The sequence below is a fragment of the Chelmon rostratus genome, chromosome 5 (assembly GCF_017976325.1).
Source record: "Chelmon rostratus isolate fCheRos1 chromosome 5, fCheRos1.pri, whole genome shotgun sequence".
In the NCBI taxonomy this organism is placed as follows: Eukaryota; Metazoa; Chordata; class Actinopteri; order Chaetodontiformes; family Chaetodontidae; genus Chelmon; species Chelmon rostratus.
In genome coordinates, this window is record NC_055662.1 from 20,513,248 (window position 1) to 20,531,169 (window position 17,922).

The window sequence follows — 17,922 nt, forward strand, 5'->3', positions numbered from 1 at the left end:
GAACAGGCTGCCAAAGACTAGACCAGAAAACATGTGAAGAAATTAAGTCAAAATGGCCAGGAGCCATACAGTATCTGTGTCAGATGACTTTCATTATGACTTAACAATCAAACTGAATTTACATGACATATGCAGGTCTATCGCCTAACTCAACACTGTCACTTGTAATTTGATTAATTATGCATTTCTATGATAGATTTACATCTGTACACCAAACAAACGTGATCAGGCTAGTGCTAGATCTTCTCAGTACTGTGCAAACAGCAGATATTTGTGTTCTCAGTTTTGCATGTATCTCATGTATGTACCTGAATATATCACATGTGGGTTGTGATGCCAGCCTTAGCGGGATAAAAAATAAAATAAAAAATGTGTTTAAGCACATTCAATTTTCAACATTGCCTTTTTGTTGCAACTGCAAACTGCAGAGTGAGTGCTGTGAATCCAACCTTGGTTTGGTTTTAAGGCAAACAAGAAACAATCTAATCCAGGCATGTCCAAACTATTCCATAAAGGGCCGTGTGGCTGCAGGTTTTCGTTCCAACCAAGGAGGAGCGCACCAGGCCAACCAATCAACATCAAGGGATCCCTTTGTTATCAGCTAAACACTGAGATCAGCTGATTAATTGATTCCAGCCTGGTGAGCTCCTCCTTGGTTGGAACGAAAACCTGCAGCCACACGGCCCTTTATGGAATAGTTTGGACATGCCTGATCTAATCAGTGCCACCAATACAGCTACATGTTAGATATTGGGACTGTGTAAACATGGCTAGAGGAGGGTTTAACAGGAAATTGCTGATTGTACCATAATAATCAACGTAATGAGTGTCTTTCAGATTGTGTCACTGAAAAACCTTTTGATCTAATGAAACTTAGTGCTTGTCACCCTCCTTCACCCAGGACTGCTCCACCTGGTGTTGTGATAGGGAGGAGCTGCTTCTTCCCAGTCTGGTCTATTGTGTTCACTTTTCATTTGTACGAGTAGCTCTCATCATCATACTCCAGCTCAACCTCATCGTCATCCAACAGGCCGTACTTGAACCTCCGATACACTGTACCATCTTGGGCCATGTACACAATATCGTCGTCGTCGTCTTCATTATCATTATCACAGTCAATGATTCTGTCGCTGTACTCCCCAAATGAAGAGGTGGTGGGTTTTGAGGCAATCTCTCCATTGGTGTCCAGTTTCTCGTAACCTCCAGCTTTGGTTTTGGGTGCGATGGCGAGTGATTTAGACCGAGCATTGAGGAAGAGGAAGATCCCCCCGCCCACAAAGAGGACAAGTAGAACACAGACAGTGACAACGACTCTGGTGCTGCTGCCTTGAACCTCTAGATCCTCAGCTTCCCTCATCACGAAGTTGACACCCAGGATGCACTCCTCTGAGAACAAAGACATGGAGCAGACCTTGAGGTTACATTGGACAAAAATAATCTGTATACTGGGTTTGTTTCTGATGAATCCCTGTCTGGAATAAGAGTGTTTTACAGGACTCCTGTTTCAATGAAACGCAGTCTTGTCTGTTGATGACCAGAGGCTAGGAAAGCTTGGAAAATTACTCGTACTAGGAAAACAATTTTTTCTTTCATTCTAAAATACTGGAAACTCCTGTTTGGCAGAAAGATGAAACTCTATTACTGTCTACACCGTGGGAGAACTATCAATTAGTTGAATTATACAAGGCAACCATTACAAATGAAACATGCCCTCAAAGAATGTGACTGATGACTCACACACACATAAACACTGTTCCAGGAAGGAGTCTCAATGCAGTGATCTGGGTGTGTTTTGCTGGAAGTCCATGTTCCAGTGTGGGATCTTGTTTACCTTGTGAGGCCGTGCAGTCGCAGCACTCCCTGCTTATAGGTTTATCATCGTGGCGCATCTGATTCCCACAGCAGGACAAGCAGCGGCCGTCATCAGACAGGATGTGGAGTGTGTGACACACTGTGCAGTCCCACATACTGGGACCTTTGCAGTCCAGACAGGACGGGTGACACGCCTTGCAGACTGGCTCATCGGTGTCAGACTCAGAACCCTGGAACAGCAGATGATTTATTACACAGCAACCGCTCCATGACTTACAGAGCTGCCTTGCCAAACTGCAGCTATAGCTCCAATATGAGTGAAAGGTTAGTTGACTATAAAGAAAAACTTTGTGAAGGAACTCACCTGTGAAGCGGCATAGAAGCCCACGAGACACTGGGAGAAACAGATGCCACTCATTAACCTGTAGCCTTCATAACAGGACTGGCAGGCCAAAGCGCCCTCATCTGGAAGGAGTGAGGCAGACAGAGCGAGACATCACACATTGGAAAATGGTGTGAAATGTCATGACGTGGCTGAACTGGAGTTTCCAAATGAAAAGCATAATAAAAGGCAGAGCAGAAGTATGTCATGGTTTGGGGGAAAGCTATGATAAGTAAGATATCACTTTATCACATGTTACCCCTCTCTCTTTCTCCCCTTATTATCTGTCAGCTCTTGACTCTACTCTCTGATAAAAAGGTTTAAAAAAATGGCAAGACACCATAAATATCTTTTTGTGGCCTGATCAACTGTATTCCCAGAAATGTATCATGACAGTAGAAATCAGAATAATGGGAATGAATTCTTGTTGCAATTTAAGGAAAAGAAAGGGAAAGATGATTTCTCATTTGGAATCAGCATCCTGAGCTGCGATGTTCACTTGTGTCAAGTCTGTCTGTAACTGCCACAAGCCATATTCCACATTTAGACACGGTCAAACCCAACAATGATCTGAAAAATCTGATTCAAACACTTTAAAAAGTTACTCTGACTTTAATGTAATTCTAAAATCTCAAAACATCCCAAAAAAACAACAATTCATGCTGTGAAATCGCACAAACACACAACCAAATAGCCATGACAGGCTTCCTTTACCGCTGCAGGTCTTGCAGGTGGGGTGACACTTGTGACAGGTCTTAGACCAGCTGTCTTGGTAGTAGCTTGGGGGGCAGCTCTGCAGGCACTGCCCCCACGGCCTCAGGTAGACGTAGTCCTCCCGACAACTCAGACAGTCTCTGTTACCACGACCCCAACACTGCCTACAAGAGGGGTCACATCGCTCGCAAACCATGGTGGTGGTGTTGCCAAAGTGACTGAAAAGGAGAGCGGATGTTTGTGATGCTCCTGGATGAAAAAACGAGCAGAGACTTGGTGTGCGTGTGCGTTCTTCTCACCTCTCTGAGCAGATTTCGACGCAGCTGCTTCCCTGCTTGAAGAGTCCAGGTTTGCAGGTGTCACACTGCACGCTGTGACGGCCAACACACGACTGACAGCTGAAGTGACAGCGCTCACACACGCGCTCGTCCTCACCCTCGCCGTAGTAACCCTCGGGACACTTCAGCACACATGTGTTGTCTGATGGACACGGACACAAAGTCAGGATTTTCGTAGTAAGTAAGTGAGTAAACTGTATTTATAAAGCGCCTTTCAAAAACAAAAGTGACATAGCAGGCAGGCACACATTGCAGGACAAAGTGCTTGAAAAACAAGTATTTTTAACTGCTTCTGAAAAACTACTGACTGAACAGCTCAGTGATCTCAGTGGCCAGGGGACAGAGTAACTCAAAAATCTAAAGCCAAGCCAACCTGTTAAGTGCTTTATAGGTGATTAAAAGAATTTTAAAGTTGCACATTTACTCTGGGTAATCAAAAATATCTTCTGGCTCTGGCTTATTTCGATAACTTACTCAGTAGGAAGTGTGGCTCATTGCAGCTGAGGCAGTGGTCTCTGCCCGGCCCAGAACAGCGATGGCAAAGGTTGTGACAGGGCTGGCACTGCCCATCCCGGTCCATGTATGAGCGCAGAGAGCACTGACTGTACCACACACAGTGTCCGCTGGCATCTTTACGCCTGTTGGCATCACAGCTGAGGCAGGATGAGGGCTCATGGCCTGAGCAGGTCAGACACGACCTGTCACAGTCTGGGGAAAATGAAGACACAACCAACTAATTAATCCTGTAATAATGAAGTGGGATTTTTGTTACATTTGTTCTTGCATGACCAAAACAAACTTCCCCACCTCTGCATTCGTTGATAGTCTTGTCATAGTAAGTGTTGGTGGGACACTGGGGCAGACACTCTCCATTGTAACGGACGGCTTTCGGGTTGCGACACACATCGCAGTCATCAAAGTCCGGTCCATCACACGAGGCACAATCAGCATGGCAATGCACACACTCCTGCTGCTGCTCGCTGGCAAAGTAGCCATTAGGACAATCATCCACACACTTATCCTCATGGAGGAAGTAGTAAAGGTCACACTCTGGGAGAGAGATAAACGAAGAGTAAGAACAGCAAAACAGTGTTGTTGTTTGAAAGAAAAAACCCTGAAATGAAGGCCAGTGGCTAAGATGATTAATAGTCCAACCTGGACTTTTCCTATTACTGTTATAACCAATAATGAGTCTTTTTAATTCGATTTAATTTCTCACTCAAGGCGAGCCCTTGAGCGCTTATAAAAAATTATGTGGTAATTGCAATTCAACAGACTTAAACATTTTAGTATTAAAAATAGTCTTTGTGCTTCAATTTCTTTTGCACTAAAGACCAGATTTTTCCCTCATGCAGCTCAATCACACGACTGGTCGTGGTTTCCAAAATGAAAGCAAGGATGTAAAATATGCAACTCCTAACTCTTTGTGGTGCACATTTAACCCTCAGTCAGCCCTCACTTCCGACTCCTACTGGCTGCCTACTCTTATCCCCTCTTCAAATCCATAAGAAGGTGCAGTCGTAGATGAAAAGCTTGGTGTTTATCCTCACTGATAATCATACAGCTACTAGAAAATCCTTTATGCCAAGTTATTTCTTTAAGACTCCTTTTATTTCCATGCAGTTTAATACTATGCAATGTATGTTATGAATGTCAGTCATAAAGATGTACATGTCTGTCTAAAGAGAAGGTACTAAAACGGCTTTGACTCTGACAAATGTTGGTTTTATCTGTTTTATCTTTTACTGACCCATTTTCTCTCTAATGTCTGCTGTATTCCTCCATCTGATTTTCCTCTGGTTCTCACTTCTGTTATCTGTCCAACTCTTATTTAGGCTTCACAGCTGAACCATTTGCAGTCCGGTGAGCAGAGAAGGAGCTTTCTGCATTTCCTGTCTGCATCATCACCTCATCTTCCTCCTCTATTTGCTGCTTCAACATCCAACTAAGTCACCGCTCAGAACAGCACCCATCTTTAATCCTCCTCGCCACGCCTTTAGTATCTCTACTCTTCACTGCTCCACCCAGTGCACTTACTCTTACAGAGGCCATATTGATTGCACTCTCTACAGTGAGCTGGACAGTGGAGGCATTCTGTCTCTGTGGCGTAGTAGCCCTCTAGACAGTGTGACCTGCAGGAGTGGTCCAGCAAAAAGTACGGCGCCTCACAGCTCAGACAGTTGGAGGAATTTCCCTGGCAGGATTTACATGTTGGGGCACAAGGCTGGCATACACCACCTAGAGGAAACCCTCTGGGAAAGAGGCAGAGAGAGGAGAAAATGAGGTGTCATTGATGTATTAAGATGGGGAGTGTTCATGTGCAAGTAGAAAACAGGAAAAGCACCTCTGACACTCCAACACGCACTCTCCGTTGTGCAGGTAAAGCCCACTGCGACAGCGCTGGCACTTTTGGGCGTACTGGCACATGACACACCCCTTCGGGCAGCTGTCACACTGGCTGGACGCCTTGTTGGCAAACGTACCAGACGGACAACGAGACATGCAGGTCTGTCGAGCTGTCAAAAAATTACCTGAAGACAGAAAGACAAATCACACCACTGATACAAGACTTGTTTAAATGCAAGGTAGATCCTTTGTAGTTGAGTGAAGTTCAGTGTAATGTAAATGTTCACCTGGGTAGCAGCTGGTGCAGTTCTCCTTCCCGGCGGCAGAGCATGTCTGACAGGACATGTGGCACAGCTCGCAGTCACCCTGACCTAGAATATGTAGACATGAGTGACATAGAAGAGAGGAATAGATGAGAGGTCATAATACCTGAAAGCATGCAAGATGGGACGAAAAATAGACTTAAGGATGTGGGTAATGGTGATGACAGTTTTACCCCAGTGCTGGGGTAAAATGAGCATGTGCCGTACTGTTTCTGAAGTGTTTGTCAGGGCAGGCGGCGAGCTGTCTGTGCTCTAAACACTCGCCGCTCTTCAGCATGAATCCGTCCTCGCAGGAGTCACAGTCATCGTATCGTGGCCCTCCGCAGGTGCGACAGGCGCGGTGACAAGGCTCACAGTCCCAGCTCTCCTCATCCACAAAGAAACCTTCCCTACAGTGATCCACACACTCTCCATCTGGACACACAAATACATGCTTTTACATCCTCTATATACCTTTAAACAGATTGTAGAAATAATTTGCTACCTCTGAAAATTCTTTCTATTTGGATGCTTGTGATCATAGCTACCAACAGATGGGGACTTTTGCTGTATTCATTTTTTAAAAACAGCTTTGAAAAATACTTTCTCTGTATCTACTAAATAACAGTATTTTAGATCAAAATCAGATGCAGATAAGGACAGAAATGTCTCTAATTAGAATGGTTAAAGATTGTGAAAGAGTCCAGTGACATTGAAACTATCATGTCTGGTGTCAGCTCCTCAGGGTACAGTGCACCACCCTGCCTTATTCTAGACTGAGGAGTTTATCAGCTGATGTTGTTACTGTAACTCGGCCAAAAATTCTAAAAAATATACATATACATATCTACCAAAGACGTAGAATCCCTCTTCACACCAGTAGCACTGGGACTGGTCACAGATTGCACAATGTTTGTCTTCACACGGAGCACACACCATGGTGTCCTCCACACTGTAGGTCCGATCAGGACAGGAGTGATGACAGTCTGTGCCTAACCTGACAGACAGACAGACAGTATCAATATGAGGACACACAATATGAATATGGGGGTGTAACTCAATAAAACTCTCAGCTGAAGAGACTCACTGGTAGTAACCTTCTTCACATTTGAGGCAAACAGTTTCCTGTGCATGATCTCCTGAGTCCTCTGTGGTGAAAAGCAGAATTGAAAATGAATCATTAACAAAAGATCAGAAATTTTGTGAATTTGGGACTTGATGAAATGGCTTTTCAGTTGTTGCTGCTTGTGCTCAAATCACATTTAGATATGAATTTTTTCCCTTTTTGCACTGACATTTGTAGAGGTGAAGCAGCAGACCTTGTGTTGCTGCTTTAATCACCCAAAGGCTGCACTGTGATTTCTCTAAACCCAGTTTCCTTTGACACCAGCAGGAGGCACTCTGACAACATGCAATAAATGTGCCCAGTTCACTGTAGAGTTGAATGGCACTCTCAGATCAATCGCCAGCTGAGTGGGATCAATGCAGACCCAGCAAACAAATCTAACCCAGAGGCCTTCAAACAAATGTAAAAGTCATAGAGTCTCTACAGGCATTTCCAGTTCAATCTATAATGCCTGTTAGGTTCTCTCATCTTCAGGAAGTCAGAAGTCAGATGTGTTTTTGTGTGTGTGTGTGTGTGTGTGTGTGTGTGTGTGTGTGTGTGTGTGTGTGTGTGTGTGTTCTGTGTTGTCTGTTTAGCTTGCACTGAGGGGTGTACTTTTGCCGAACGACACAAAAACAAGCATATTGTGAGTGACAGGCTATGTAAAACATTCGGATATTTGCTGTTATTGTTTTTTTTTTTTATTATTTGAGACTTGGGAACATATGCAGGAGATATTAATAAGCAATTTAGGTGTGTGACAGAGACTGTTTTTGTACATAGACCAAAGGAGAAAGTTCATTTTTCTTCCAAACTAATTAATTCTTGCTGTCAATCAAAAGCATTCGACTGGTAACTGAGGAAGAGCCACGCTGTCATCCTGTAGTCCAACGATGTCAAAATATCTCAAAGGACAGAGGGAGCGAGAAGGGGGGCAAGAGGAAGAGAAAAAAAGAATCAGAAAGAAAGCAGAAAGAGAGAGAGAGAGAGAGAGTAAAGGAGAGTCAGAAGGGGGGGAGAGAGAGATGGAAATAACTACTAAAAAGCACCTTCTGCAGACTTCCCTTGGGACATTCCTCCCTTTCCAGAAAAGCCTCCATCGAACCCCACACCCCATTCCTCTCTCAGTTTCCTTCCAGCACCCACAACTTAACACTGCACTGGTTTGCACTTCAATGCGGTCGACAAGCCACTACCTGTGAAAGCAATTACTCATACAGAGAGACACTGGGAGAAAGGAAAGGTGGGAGGGACAGAGGAGCCGGAAATCATGCCTTCAGGCTGTGTCTATGCGAGGAGAGAAAATAGCGCCCGCATAAATATTAACTGTGCGAGCCAGGGGATGGGGGCTTTCAACAGAATTTAAACTGGCATACATATCCTGAAGTATGCACTTGTGGAATGTGCGAGCACTCACACACACACGTTTACAGTCGACATGCACTCACAAGCTAACACACATATGATATACACAGTCACACATTAAAGGGATTAGCACTCAGTTTCAGGAAAACGCGGGGATAGATGAACTCAGTTTTTCTATCACCTCAAATCATCACCTCAGACTGACATAATGTGTTTATCGAGACGCGTTTGAGAAATGGATTGAGAGAAGTAGAATTACAGTTGCATTCGTCTACCAACCAGTCAAGTTGTATGTACATCCATGTCTGTCCAAACTGATGTTATATACGTAGTGAAGACTTGGAGGGAATTTAATAAAAGGTATTAAGTGTCTTTTTTGTTAGTTATAACATATACTAACACGAATGTTTGCAGTGAATAATTTCCAGTGAGAAACAGGATTTTGTCTTCACTTAGAGACAGAAGAGTACAGAGGACTGATAGAACAATCACCTGAAGCTCAATATCAGCAAAACCAATGAGCTTGTGGTGTTGCTGCAAAGAAGCTACCAACTCTAAAGCGTGGATGCTTCACACACATTTTCAACCCGGCAGCACAGAACATCTATACAATCACAACAGTTTCAATGTGGAGACCCAAGATTAGTGTCACCAATGACCAAATGTGAAATATGGTCACAATTTGCCCTTCTGTTCCTGAGTTATGGTGCTGAATAACGGCCAGAAAAGCCTTTCTGCTGAACATTATGATGTCACAGTGAAGTTGACCTTTGACCTTTTGAATATAAAATGCCATCTCTTCATCACTTTTTATCCTGTGAGACATTTGTGTGAAACCTTTAAACTTTTAATAATTAATGTATGAATTCTTGAGTTATGTGCAATATGTTTTTTTGTGAGCTCACAATGACCTTCGACCGTTGACCACCAAATTCTAATCAGTTCATCCGTGAGTCCAACAGAACATTTGAGCCAAATGTGAAAAAATTCCCTCAAGGCGATCCTGAGATATCACGAGAATGGTTTGGACGGGCAACCCGAAAACAAAACGCCTCCGGCCACAGCTGTCGCCGGTACAGAGGCAGAAAAACAGCGTAGATGTGTGAATATTATGAAGCAAAACATTCATGAGAAAGACAGCTTTTTTCAAGCATGGGAATGAGTTGCACTGCATCAAAACAGCTGAACACCGGAGGTGAGATGAGCTTTAGCCAACAGCTTCTGAGCTGCCATTTCCTGAGTGACACAAAGCCAAGACAGATTCGAAACATGACTAATCCAATTATAAAATAATTCCAATCCTTAATACGTGATTAGGGATATAGTATGCAGAGAGGATTAATTGGTATAAAACTGATGATGAGTTAAAAAGAAGAACTGAAGTAATTTGATGGAGGAGATAGGACTGAGTAAGAGCTCCCGGCATCTTATCACACACTGTCAGGCTGCTGAGCTCATTGATAGATCTCACACAACAGCACATTACAAACTAACACCCAAACACACACACAGCTCATTTCCAAACTTGTAAGATTAAGCTTAAATGTATAATTCAAGCAGAATGAAATTAAACCTCAGGTGCTGATGTTCAGAACACACTTTTTGGACCCGGTGTTTTCATGAACATGCCTAAAGAGATAATATAGGGGTGAATTTTTCCTTTTAATACATAACACTGAAAGTGTTAATCCTAATCTATATCTAATACTAAATTTGACACAAAAATGTGTGTGTGTGTGTGTGTGTGTGTGTGTGTGTGTGTGTGTGTGTGTGTGTGTGTGTGTGTGTGTGTGTGTGTGTGGTTGGGGGGGGGGTTAAACGTTCAAACCTGGCAGTCATTAGCTTAGAAATAAAGGGTGACAGTGGTGTTAACATGCACACACACATACTAGATGCCAGTCTCAGACTCTGCACGTTCTGTTTCATCTTTAGCCCGTAGCATCCCGTCATAGGGCCAATCATCTCAGATCTCTAATCTGCTGACTGACTTGTTTAGCTTGCAGAATTGTGATTACTAAGAGTGGGTGGGTGGCAGGGAGGCTGTGGTGGGGGTGAGAGTGAAGAAATATATTCCACCCAGAATGCATAATGACATAATAACAGCCCTTCTCCACCTCAGACTAGCTCAGCACAATAACAACTTTCTATGGTATGTCAGTAATCATCTCCGGGTGAAGGAAGTGCTCTCGTTTTTATGTGGCTTGTACTGACAGGGTGAGGTGTAAGAGCACATGGAACGAGATTTAGAGAGTACTCACACTGCATGCTTTACATGCATAGCTCTATCTTACATGTCTTTGTAACTATAGATCAACTGGTCCTCGAAAATCACCATTTTAATACTGAGATTGGTAAAATTGGCTCTTAAATCTATGCTCCACACAAGTGGAACAACGTGCAGAATCTTCAAAATTTAAACCTTCAAAATTAGAGAAGCTGATCCCTTTTGATCGATTCAATTCCCCGTTGTCTGCATCCACACAGAGCACTGTGAATGTATCTATTTTGTCTGAGCTGAGTGGTCCCCCCATGTTTATGTCCTTGACCTGTTTGCTCTATAATTTATGCATCTTTCATGTGCTTTTATTGTTGTATACGTATTGTTATATTGTTTTATATGTATTACATTTTTCAGATGTATTTTATATGTATTATAATCAGGGTGTCCTTGCAAAAGACAGCTTGCTGTCAGTTTGCTTCCCTGTTTTAAATAATGGTTATAATCATAAATGTTCACGTTTCACAGTGTTGACAAAAAAGCAACAAGTCTTATTCAAAATACCATTCAGAAAAAGCAGGGATTAGTGTCCTGTTTTGCTGTATACAAAGTTGTGTTGACTTTTGATGTGCACTAAGAGTATGGAAGGAAACAGCAGTAGAGGGACAAATACTTACTGAATTTAGAAAATCTACTTTTTTATCCTTTGTGGGATAAATAATGTCCGCCTCTGACATAAATTAGATTTAAGGTAGCTTTCCTTGGGGACTGATGTCGAAGACAATCAACATCAGTCAAAAAATATGAAAAATATCAGGTTTTCTGCACCTTTATGAGTCCAAACAGTAATGTTTTTTCTAATGGGGTAAAGTGCATGATAATTAAGGAAGTTAAGTCCTAACTGTATGCTTGTCCAAATGACTTCCCTCATGAATGAGGCTTATTGGAATAAACAAATGTTCATTAATTGGAGAATACCTTATATTTTATTAACCCAGCTCAGCTGCTGAGGCTCATTTAAGGTCTTTTCTGATGATGTATCTGCAGTATTACAGAGCCCACAGCAAAGAGTTAGGTGCATCATTAGGAAATACAGTCAGCCCACCTCACAACTACACTGTCAAACACAGTACAGTTAATTATCCTTCATTAGGTGTCTTGTTCCAAGCAATCCCAACATCACTGTACCTCACTCCTGAGGACTCAAATGATGAAGTCTTCAAAACAGTAAAACTTGAGCAGTAGACTTTTTTTTTTCATCACCAGTCAACTTGGCTGCAAGATATAGCTGAAGCTATAGTGCACTTGGCTTTATTTCTACAATTTGATTGATGGGAAGGTGAAGGAGGTAGGAAGAGAGAAGGTGGGGAGGGAGTAAAAGATGTGGTCTGCTTACTGCGTTTACATTGCTTGCAGCCCTCGTCGCAGGGGAGACAGTCCTCATCCTCTGAGTCTGCAACCTCACCTGATGAAAACAGCAGATAAAATAGTGGATTCAAAAATTATAGAACACATGAAGAAAATGGCGATGAACAGCATATAGAAGACGACAAAAGACAAAGTGATTGGGATTTAAATTCCAAATGCTATGTATGTCTAATGCTAATTGTGCAACACTGGATGACACAGTTTATTAAAATGAGGTTTGGTAGTGAGGAAAAAGAAATTATATATTTAAAGCTACTTTGACCAAATGAGACACAGCTGTATCAAGTGAACTGCAGTACATCTTACAGACGTGACAAACAAATTACTACCTGTCACATAAATTACCATTGTAATGTTGTTTTTGGTCTTCAATCAATCAGAAGGTGCTGCTCTTAAGGACCAGTGTGTTGGATTTAGCGACATCTAGTGGTGAGGTTGCAGATTGCAGCTAACTAAATACCCCCCACCTCATCCTCTCCTAACAAACATGCAGAAAAACCTACAGTGGCCACTAAAAACAGGAAAAACACAGAATGCCCTATGTTTTTAGTTTTTCCCTTCTGGGCTTCTGTACAAACGTGGTGGTCCAACATGGTGGACTGCATCATGAAAAGTAATGACAACACAATGATTCTTATTTTTAAGCAATTATATACTAATGAAAACATGCTTAGGAATGTTATATTCCATTTCTGACAATGGATGCCCTAAAATCCCATACACTGGACCTTTTGTAGAGCTTGTCTTATTTTATTTTAATTGCACACTTTGCCATTTACCTTGTTATCAAAATTACTGCTAATTTTCTAATGTTTACATGTTGAACGTTATCATTTGTGTCACATCGGTCAATGCAGCGTTGTTGCTTTACCTGTGATACCAACGAGAAGACAGAAGAGAAGAAAAGGTAAAAACTGACAAATGAATAGCAAGCTGGTCAAACAAGCACAACAGCCAGTCTCGCCTGCTGCAGAGTTCAAGCTGTCTGTGGGGCCTGTTGAGACCTGCCTGTCTCATATGATAAGAATTTCGTCTCATCCTCCCTCTCACACGGTTTATATCCTGACATACAAACTCTCAACATTACTCATCTCCATCTCACATTCAGTATGGCGAAGTTGTAAATGCCCTTCTCAGCCTCTCCTTATCTCAAAAAACATCTCACTCACAAACATTTCAGCTCTTTCTCAATCCTCCTTTGGCTGGCATTCACATTTGATCTCAGGCGATGAGATAAAGCGCGAAGTGTTCATCTTTCACAATCTCTCTGAGGATTAAGATAAAGTCGGCAAATGCTCTGTCGTTGAACAGATTGAGAACAGAAAGTAAGCAAGAACACATTGGCATCGGGCGGGCCTAGATAGATGAACTAAGGTAAGACAAGACATTGACTGTAGTATGTCTGGTTGGGTGTTTTCACTTGTTTCTTTTTAAAACATTTTCTGTTTCATACAGTATTTCGCTAAAGCAATGGACATCATTAATACACAAACGCAGGGTTTTTATATTTCTGGTGTGTGCTTTGTTAATCGAGTCTTGCGGCCATGTGTTTTTTCCTTCTTCTGATAGTATGCAGAGTCCTTCACTGCTATACTTCCACGAGTCACAAGCACCATTGAAAGTGACCTGAATCATGTCTTTCAACAACTGTTATCTTCAGAAGCTCAAAATTCCTCCTCTTAGCTGCACATTTTTCGCACCTGACACTGAAATCCAAATACTTTTAGAACCATAGTGTACTAGTTCAAATAAGCCAAAGAATAGTTTCATTTTCTTTGGTCAGTCTATTAATATTTCTTTTAAATTGTGGCTCAGAACTCTGTCTGTTGGCATATTTTCTTTTGGCATGTTTTGAATTTGAATACTTGCTTTAAAATGAGGTCACTGTGCTACATGTGTGTTCCCTGAGGTGACGTTTGCCAAATTCAGCCCAGCTCTGTGACCGCAGTGCTGAGCATCAGTGGCAGCGATTATAAAATCCCTCCCACACTCTTCATTTATTCAACATTAGTGAGATGGAGATGACATCCTTTTTTATTCATGTTTTTATTTTCCGTATACAACTCAAAGTGGGACCTCTGTATATTAAAAGGGAGGTTTTCATAGTGACATCAGTAAATGAGCATGTAGCCTTATAAACCTCACCTGCGCTGCACTCCAGCGGGACGCACCGGCTATTTCTGAGCCTGTGTCCTGGGCTGCAGTGGAGGCAGTGATCTGCTGCTGTACAGATGATGCAGTCTGCAGGACAGGGTTCACACAGTTTCCTTGCTGAGTGGAAAAACCCCTCCGGACAGACATCCCGACACTGACCGTGAAAGAGGTACCTGGCCACCCCAAACTTATCTAGATGGAGCAAGAAAAGAAAAGGAAATGTGTATGGGAAATGTTCTGAGAGACAGGAACTTCAACAAGTGAACGGGCATGCAGACACACTCAGACAGGGAGTAACACAGAAACAGGTGATCACGACATCAGTTTCCCTTTAATTGTCAAAAACTTCTGCACCAGTGTGTGTGTGTGTAATTTCATGCTTACCTGGGCGTGTGTGGGTGCGTGTGTTTGTCTGTGTGTGTGAGTCTCCGTGTTTTGAAATGGACACTTTAACAATCTTAATTAGCCATCTCTTTTCTTCCTTTGTTCCCTGTTACACTCACTTCTGCAATTCTTTCTTTATTTTTTTACCCTCTAGAAACAGCAGGGGTGTTCAGCTCCACATTACTATCAAAGGTCAGTACCGAGGATTGTCTGCTAAGTATGTACCAGTGTGCATTTGTGTGTGTGTGTGGATGTGTATTACTCATTACTCAGATTATGGGGACAAATAAAGTAAATCATTAAATGTTACAGGGAAGACTATGGTTATGGTTTGTGTAAGTCTCCAGGAAATGAATGTAAACCTATGTAACATCCCCAAAACTGATGGAAAAACAAGTGTGTGTGTGTGTGTGTGTGTTACTGGCCAATAGAAGAGAGGTTGTTTTGAGAGAGAAATGACACGGGGAGAGACAGATGTTATTATTGTTATGTCTCATTGAGCCTCAGACAGACCTGCAATTAAATGGAACCACATTTGCAAACACAGTCTGACAAACTTGCTGGCTAATTGAGAGTATGTGTGCACACGTGAGGTGGGAGAGAGAGTGTGTGCGAGGAGGAAATCTGGTGTTAATCTTCTCCTTGGCTGCCTGGTACCTTCAAGTGTGTGCATAGGTGGGTGTGTGTGTAACAGAATCTCCCCAGTGTAAATGCATTCATTCTGACAGCCATAATACGGTCTGTGACACTGTGATAAACATGGTTATTACTACCACCTTCAAGCTGATATTGCTTCAGCTGCGAGCCTCTAATGAAGTCCGGGTTTTATCATAACGATCGTTTTCACACTGATTAAAAAGGTTTTTTTTATGGACTTTGGATTGACTACATGGGATCCTAAGATCATAAAACTTACCAGAAGGTAAGATTTTTAAAGGAAGTAAAAGAAGTCATCAAATCCAGACAAAGCCTGTCCTTTAACAGCCAAAATCTGAGAAATGTGCAGTGACCTCTGCATGAGGATACAAGGAACAAATGACTGATTCCCCCCTTTAACACATCTATCAGCAGGCCTTGGCTGAATTACTGCTTTAATTAGATTCATTTACTTTTAGAGGATTGATTGGTGGAGTCTGGCACAAATGAGCTTTGGCTAGAACTGTGTGATGTTACAAAAAAGCACGATTCCACTCACTTTCCAGTCACAGCTAAATAGATGGGTTTTTAAATGAACACCAGTGCACCTCTGCAGTAAGTTACCTGTGTCACTTCAAAGGCTGAGGGTGCAGGTTACATAGGGTGGAAAGAATATTTATTGTAGAAATTGCTCAAATATATAATATTTTAATTATGATTTGCTCCTCACTAACAGAGGCAGCTTTATCCTGTCAGTTAAAGTAATGCATCTTTGACAATGCTGAAGATTTTTTTTTCTTTCTTTTTTTTTTTTTTGGTTGTATGTGCATTTCATTATCAAACAAGTCTGAAAAAAATTCATCAGACTGGTTTTCAAATCTTAACCTTGGTTAGTGTACCTCTGTCACAGCTGGTGCAGCTGTCAGGTCCCTCGTCACTACACTCCTGGCAGGTGTGGTGACAGAAGTGGCACTGCCTCCCCATGACATAACGTCCCTTCTGACAGCGGATGTCGCAGCGTCCATCGTCAAAGAACCTGCAGGCTCACAATGAACATGCAAAATCAGCCTCAGCCACTGTGAATAATATACAGATTAAGAGTACAACACTTTGTTTTCCCTTTAAAATAAGAAGCAATGCAAACCAACCAAAAAAGCTAAAGAGGCCATACATTTAGTTATTCACTTGTATTTCTAATAAATAATTTTAGAATAGACTTGAAAAAGCAAGAGTTTGCTGTGATTGTTTGCAGTGTTTACAAGTGTAACACTACCACTGCTAGCAAGGAACACAGCATCTGTGGTGTGTCTGTATATGATACAGTGTACATACAAGACAAAAAAACACATAAGGGTTTAACTATAGAAAAAGTTTAATTTAAAAACCGCTACGTTTTTGGTCATGTGGCCTCAGAGGCTACCATGTTTAGGCCAACATCAGCTTTCAGTTCTTCATGCTTTGACAGGATGTGGGTTGATTGGCTGGATTAGAAATGCACCTCCTCAACAGTATTACTTTGCATCTTCTGAATACAGATGTTTGTATATTAGTGGTTCTCACCGTGTTGTAGGGCAGGTGGTGCAGTCCTCTCTCTCTGGACCCTTGCACTGGAGACAGGTAATATCACACAGGTGACACTTTCCATGTTGACTCAAGTACTCTCCTGCAGATGGAGAGCAACAGGGACAACATGAGCTCACACCTGCCTCATCTTCTTTGAAGAGCCACTTTTCCCCAGAAAAGCCTCCTCAACCCGTTTTTCTTACTAATTCGGTTGCTCCAAGCTTTGTCTGTATTTCTTTACCGACATTGCTATGTATTAGCGCACGTCTTTCTTTTTCTTCACTTGAGTGACTTGAGTTGACGCTGTGATGTGTCACAGTTGCACCAATTATAACCAACAGTGAGTTGTTATTGTTTTAATTTCACTCAAGGTCCAGCTCATTATCCCCTGGCTTCTGACACCTCCCGCACAACAACAGCTAGATCTCCTTCTGCTGCCTTCTTCTCTTTGTTTTGTTTTTATATTATGTGCAAATACATTTCACAGGTTTAAAAGCATCTTTGAAAACGTTCAAAAGTTTGACGGTGTCAGTCTTTTACTAATTGCTGAGTGCTTTAACAGTAAACAGAGATAGAGTTCTTTTGGCCCCTTGTGAGCTTGAAGACAAGGTGAAGATTCCCAAAACAACTCAAGACTTTTTAAACAAACACAGATTTCTATCACAAGCATGAAGTTACAAAACCTCTACAACAAAAGAAAAATGTCTACTGGGAAAAGTAAACAGAGAGTGTGGTAGAAAAATGACCTTTAGGTAGAAAATGTATGTGTTTCTGCATCGTCATGGTCGACTGACCCAGGCCTTTTACCTACTCTGCCAAGCATGTGAGGAGGTTCAGACTGTCGAGTCTGGAGGATTATAAAAACCTTGGGGTATCTCAGTTTCTTGATATGCTGGATGGAGACTGGTTTCTATTCCCCTGGCCCCATGGCCCCATCCTCCACTGTTCAAAATGCTGAAAATGTGCGTAGGTTTTGGGAGGTCGGAAAGTTTTTGTTGTAAAACAGAGCACAGGCTGGAAATTTCGTTTTGGGCGCCAGAAATCTCAACACCTGGCAAAACAATTGTTGGATCACTGACATTGATCAAAAGCATTATCACACTCCAGGTAGCTAAATCACTGTCATTCCATAATATGCAGCATTAGAAATCATACTTACTGCAGTTGTAGCATGA

At 42.1% G+C, this 17,922-nt stretch overlaps 1 protein-coding gene across 1 annotated transcript in view; it reads right to left on the minus strand.

Moving 5' to 3' along the window:
• Nucleotides 1-743: 743 nt before the first annotated feature.
• Nucleotides 744-17,922, minus strand: part of pcsk5b (proprotein convertase subtilisin/kexin type 5b) — a 75,585-nt gene continuing 58,406 nt past the window's right edge. Inside the window, exons 21-37 of the mRNA XM_041936444.1 lie at nucleotides 16,745-16,847; nucleotides 16,084-16,220; nucleotides 14,156-14,356; nucleotides 11,979-12,047; nucleotides 6,982-7,042; nucleotides 6,746-6,891; nucleotides 6,123-6,329; nucleotides 5,880-5,963; nucleotides 5,591-5,777; nucleotides 5,284-5,498; nucleotides 4,054-4,296; nucleotides 3,721-3,954; nucleotides 3,208-3,388; nucleotides 2,909-3,126; nucleotides 2,177-2,277; nucleotides 1,832-2,042; nucleotides 744-1,386 (exon numbers count right to left, since the gene is read on the minus strand). Coding sequence (XP_041792378.1) covers nucleotides 971-1,386; nucleotides 1,832-2,042; nucleotides 2,177-2,277; nucleotides 2,909-3,126; nucleotides 3,208-3,388; nucleotides 3,721-3,954; nucleotides 4,054-4,296; nucleotides 5,284-5,498; nucleotides 5,591-5,777; nucleotides 5,880-5,963; nucleotides 6,123-6,329; nucleotides 6,746-6,891; nucleotides 6,982-7,042; nucleotides 11,979-12,047; nucleotides 14,156-14,356; nucleotides 16,084-16,220; nucleotides 16,745-16,847 — 3,014 coding nt within the window. The 3' untranslated portion in view covers nucleotides 744-970. The remainder of the gene's footprint in view (nucleotides 1,387-1,831; nucleotides 2,043-2,176; nucleotides 2,278-2,908; nucleotides 3,127-3,207; nucleotides 3,389-3,720; nucleotides 3,955-4,053; nucleotides 4,297-5,283; nucleotides 5,499-5,590; nucleotides 5,778-5,879; nucleotides 5,964-6,122; nucleotides 6,330-6,745; nucleotides 6,892-6,981; nucleotides 7,043-11,978; nucleotides 12,048-14,155; nucleotides 14,357-16,083; nucleotides 16,221-16,744; nucleotides 16,848-17,922) is intronic.